This window comes from Cyprinodon variegatus, unplaced genomic scaffold, assembly GCF_000732505.1.
Source record: "Cyprinodon variegatus isolate N-32 unplaced genomic scaffold, C_variegatus-1.0 Scaffold1528, whole genome shotgun sequence".
In the NCBI taxonomy this organism is placed as follows: Eukaryota; Metazoa; Chordata; class Actinopteri; order Cyprinodontiformes; family Cyprinodontidae; genus Cyprinodon; species Cyprinodon variegatus.
Window position 1 is genome coordinate 45,287 of NW_015151981.1, and position 4,452 is coordinate 49,738.

General features: G+C 38.9%; 1 protein-coding gene across 1 annotated transcript in view; it reads right to left on the reverse strand.

Moving 5' to 3' along the window:
- The window catches only part of saal1 (serum amyloid A like 1), a 12,672-nt gene that overhangs the window by 5,261 nt on the left and 2,959 nt on the right, over positions 1–4,452 (reverse strand). Inside the window, exons 3-8 of the mRNA XM_015403614.1 lie at positions 3,571–3,663; positions 2,148–2,231; positions 1,961–2,040; positions 1,825–1,884; positions 1,629–1,744; positions 1,300–1,462 (exon numbers count right to left, since the gene is read on the reverse strand). Coding sequence (XP_015259100.1) covers positions 1,300–1,462; positions 1,629–1,744; positions 1,825–1,884; positions 1,961–2,040; positions 2,148–2,231; positions 3,571–3,663 — 596 coding nt within the window. The remainder of the gene's footprint in view (positions 1–1,299; positions 1,463–1,628; positions 1,745–1,824; positions 1,885–1,960; positions 2,041–2,147; positions 2,232–3,570; positions 3,664–4,452) is intronic.

A 4,452-nucleotide genomic window follows, 5' to 3' on the forward strand; every position in this document is an offset into this window, starting at 1 on the left:
TTCTGTTAGCTCTACGCCTGCCGAAGACGCAGACGTCCATCCCCGTGAACACTGGGACGCAACTCAATGGGAAAGGTCATATCATAGGTACTCTTCAACTGTGAGTGATGGAATCTAAAACAAAAATCCAGAAAAAATACAATGTATGATTTTTAAATAATTAATTTCCATTTTATTGTGTGAAATAAGTATTTGATCATCTATCAACCAGTGAAGCATGGCGGTGGAAACATCATTCTTTGGGGATGCTTTTCTGCAAAGGGGACAGGATGACTGCACCATATTGTATGAAGGATGGATGGGGCCATGTATGGTGAGATTTTGGCCAACAACCTCCTTCCCTCAGTAAGAGCACTTAAGATGGGTGGTGGCTGGGCCTTCCAGCATGATAACGACCTAAAACACACATCCAGGGCAACTAAAGAGTGGCTCCGTAGGAAACATCTTAAGGTCCTGGAGTGGCCTAGCCAGTCTCCAGACCTGAATCCAATAGAAAATCTTTGGAGGGAGCTTAAAGTCCGTGTGGCCCAGCGACAGCCCCGAAACTGAAGCCTCTGGAGGAGTGGGCCAAAATCCCTGCTGCAGTGTGTGCAAACCTGGTCAAGAACTACAGGAAACGTCTGATCTCTGTAATTGCAAACAAAGGTTTCTGTACCAAATATTAAGTTTCGTTGTTCTAGTGTATCAAATACTTATTTCACGCAATTAAAATGGAAATTATTTAAAAATCATACATTGTATTTTTCTGGATTTTTGTTTTAGATTCCATCACTCACAGTTGAAGAGTACCTATGATAAAAATTACAGTCTTCTACAAGCTTTGCAAGCAGGAAAACCTAAAAAATCAACAGTGTATCAAATACTTGTTCTCCCCACTGTATGTGAAGAAATTGTTTTCATAAACGTTTTTTTTTTTTTTAATAAAGCATTTTAAATGCCACAACCATCACATTTTATGAATTTTAATACCAATTAAGGCCTTAATTAAAAGATTTTTTTAAATAAAGCATTTTANAATAAAGCATTTTAAATGCCACAACCATCACATTTTATGAATTTTAATACCAATTAAGGCCTTAATTAAAAGATTTTTTTAAATAAAGCATTTTAAATGCTACAACCATCACATTTTATGAATCTTAATACCAATTAAGGCCTTAATTAAAAAAATTATAATTTAATGATTTTAAATGATTTTTACTGACCCATGGAAACCCTGCTATGCGTAACGCACGGCAGCGTTATTCCCGTGAAATGATGCACAAGCATCTTTTCAAGGGTAGCAAACTACTTTCCTACCTGAGCTGCTTTGCTGCCTCAAGGAGACATGAGCTCAAATCCAGCTGGATTTCTCCATCTCCCTCCTTCTCCCTCGGCTGAGATGTGAGCCAGCACTTCATTAATTCTTCATCAAGGTCAAACAGTTTATCAACCAGCTCTCCCACTTTCTCCAGTAAATCCGCTGGAAAAACACATGACAGATTAGGAGGCTTAGAAACCAGAAAACAAATATAAAAAAACAACTGAAAACCTTAAAGTCATCATGCCAAATGAAAAAGGTTTATTTTTTGTCAATTCATGCAAGTAATCAGCTAATAAATAGAAAGTATAGAGTAAAAGTAAAGTACTGTTAGTAGAACTGCTCATGATAAAACACAGATTGGAGCAAACGGATGTCTGCTGTCGTATTCGCTGAAGCCATAGTGAGCAGACTTCTTTCTGAGACAGACAGGTCAGCAACAGTCTGTAAATAACATGGAAGGAAATTAATATGACTCTCGTGGTTCGTGCTTTTCATAGGATCAGGGAAGATTAGAAAGCTACCTGGTGGTTTCAAGAAGGGTAGGAGGGTCTGCATCTCCCAGAAGAAGCAATAGCACAGCACTGTGGACAAATCAGGGAGTGGATTTAGTTATCCGAGACCAAGCTGGAACCGTGTCTCTGTGGGATTCAGACTCACCCCAAGTCATCGTTTTGGCTGAGAGATGCACATGTGTCAGGAAAACAGGCAATATTTCCTAAGATTCCGACACAAATTTCCTATTAAAAAAGACAAGAGCATGGACATGATAGGTTAGTTATACAACAAAGTTTAGATTTATGATAGAAGATTAAAATCTTGCACGCGTTAAGATCATTCCACTCACCGTAAGACGTGGGGAACGAGATTTGGCTATGATTCCAAGTAGGATGTCAGCCGCTTTGAATTCTTGCAAAAAACCTGCAACATCCTAAGCAGTAAATATGAAAACTGTAAACAATCCGGTTTTCAGGTTATGCTATTAACACCAGAACTCCCAGTATCCTGATCCTAGAACTCCCACTGGCCGTCAATTTGATGGGTGACATTTTTCCACATGGAACGCATGAGCAGTGATGATGTCATCGACTGAAACGGTTCATAAGTTCGATATAAACTCATTTTGGATATGTAAACCTTTATTTCAGCTCTAATATATTTAAAGGCTGTATTGTACGCTATTATTAATTGTGGTCTAAATTTATATTAGAAATAAATCAGTAAAATAAATAAGACTGTTTTACTACACAGGTTCGAAGTTTGAAATTACAATTTTATTGACAGATATTGATCGATTCCCACCGCACATTTCCTACAGACCACCTTCTCACATTTATGACAAACATCATATGAGCGTTTTTCTGTGCTATGGAAGCCCGTTTCCGCCACTCTGTAAAAAAAAGAAAAAATTATCTCATTATATCAAGTTACTATCTCAATATAACGAGATAATCTTGTTTTTTATTTTATTTTACAGAGTGGCAGAAACAAGCTTTCATACTGTGCAGCGCTGAAGCGTCTTGGCGCTGTTTCCTTTTATTCGCCAAAGCTGCTCTTCACCTGCAGAGCACATGAGGTTTGCACGCCAACCTGTGTGATTATAGCCGACCACAGGTTCTGGTTTGGCTTCTGGGCCGCTGAGTGGACCGGCAGGTGGTGGCAGCGCTATCCAAAACTTGAACTAAAGATTAACTTTTTACTGATGATCACTGATACATCTGCCTTTTCTCGGGGGGTGGGTGATCATCCTCAGTCCTCCTCATCGGTCTCTCCATCTATCATCAATATTTTGAAGGCATTTCTAAAGCCATTTTTTTCTTCCATATTAGCCAAAGAGTTATAAGTAGAATGTTGGTTGCTAGGCAACAGTACCAGAACATGTGGGAAGAATTTAAAATGCGATTAACAGGGACGTCAAAATCACAGCTGTGGGAGATTGAGGTCAAATTAACCATATTTATTTATTTATTTATTTTTTTTAAACTATGTGATAATGATGGAAATATAGAAACAGGAAAAGTCAGTTAACATGACCAACATAAGATTAATGTAAATAAAGTTCTTTCCCTTCTCAGAACTGTGAAAATGACGGCCTCTGGAGTTCTAGTGTTCAATTTAGCATCATATTTTACAACAATCTAATAAAAAGACAATCTTTGAAAAGTGCTTCAAAACACTCTTTAGTACAATAATATTTTTATGTTTTTAAGTATTTTTATTTTAGGATTTCTTTGTAATCCATCATTAATCAAACATGGAGGAGATTGCACCTTGTCCATGGCCATATCCCAGACTCTGCAGAGATCTTCCTCCTCATCATCAGAGAGCTGCATCACGACTTCTGACTTTTCTTCTGCAACCATCTGCAAAACAGTGGAAGATTTTAAGTAAGAAAAGCAACAAACCAAATCTCAGAACCGTCATTTTAAAGATTTTAAAGGGGAAGAACTTTATTTACAGTAATCTTATGGTGGTCATGTTAACTGACTTTTCCTGTTTCTATATTTCCTTAATTTTCATCTAGTTTTTTTGATAACCAACATTCCACCTAAAACTCTTTGGCTAATACGGAAAAATGGCTTTCAGAAGAAATCTAACAGACAAACAGGCTTTAGAAATGCTTCAAAATATTGATGATGGCGATTTTGGCGGTGAGGGACGGACCGATGAGGAGGACTGGGGAGGAAGCGGCTCAGATTCTGACAGCGAGTCTGAGGATGATCAACGCAGACGTATCAGCGACCAATCAGAAAACAGGGAAACTTTTGTTCAACACCTCAGCCGGTCCACTCAGCGGCCCAAAGCCAAACCAGAGCTCATGGTCTACTATAACCACACAGAGGTGGGCCTGGATGTGTTGGATCAGATGATTAGAAAGGATTCTGGAAAAGCAAAGGTGGCGTGTGGATTTATTTTCGATCTCCTGAAACATAGCAGCTAAAAAACACGTTGGTTTTGCTCAGGAACTGTTTCAACGTCACCGTCTGACGCAGAGATTTTATCCTTGAACTGGTGAAACTGTTGTGTGCCGACCACATGCGCTCCACAGGTTTCACTTGCAGATCAGTCTGGAGACTCTCCGTTAAAGAAAATTTGGAGCCGTTCACCAAACGAACGTCCAATCAGCGTTGGCTTTGAGGCGGGTTGAGGTG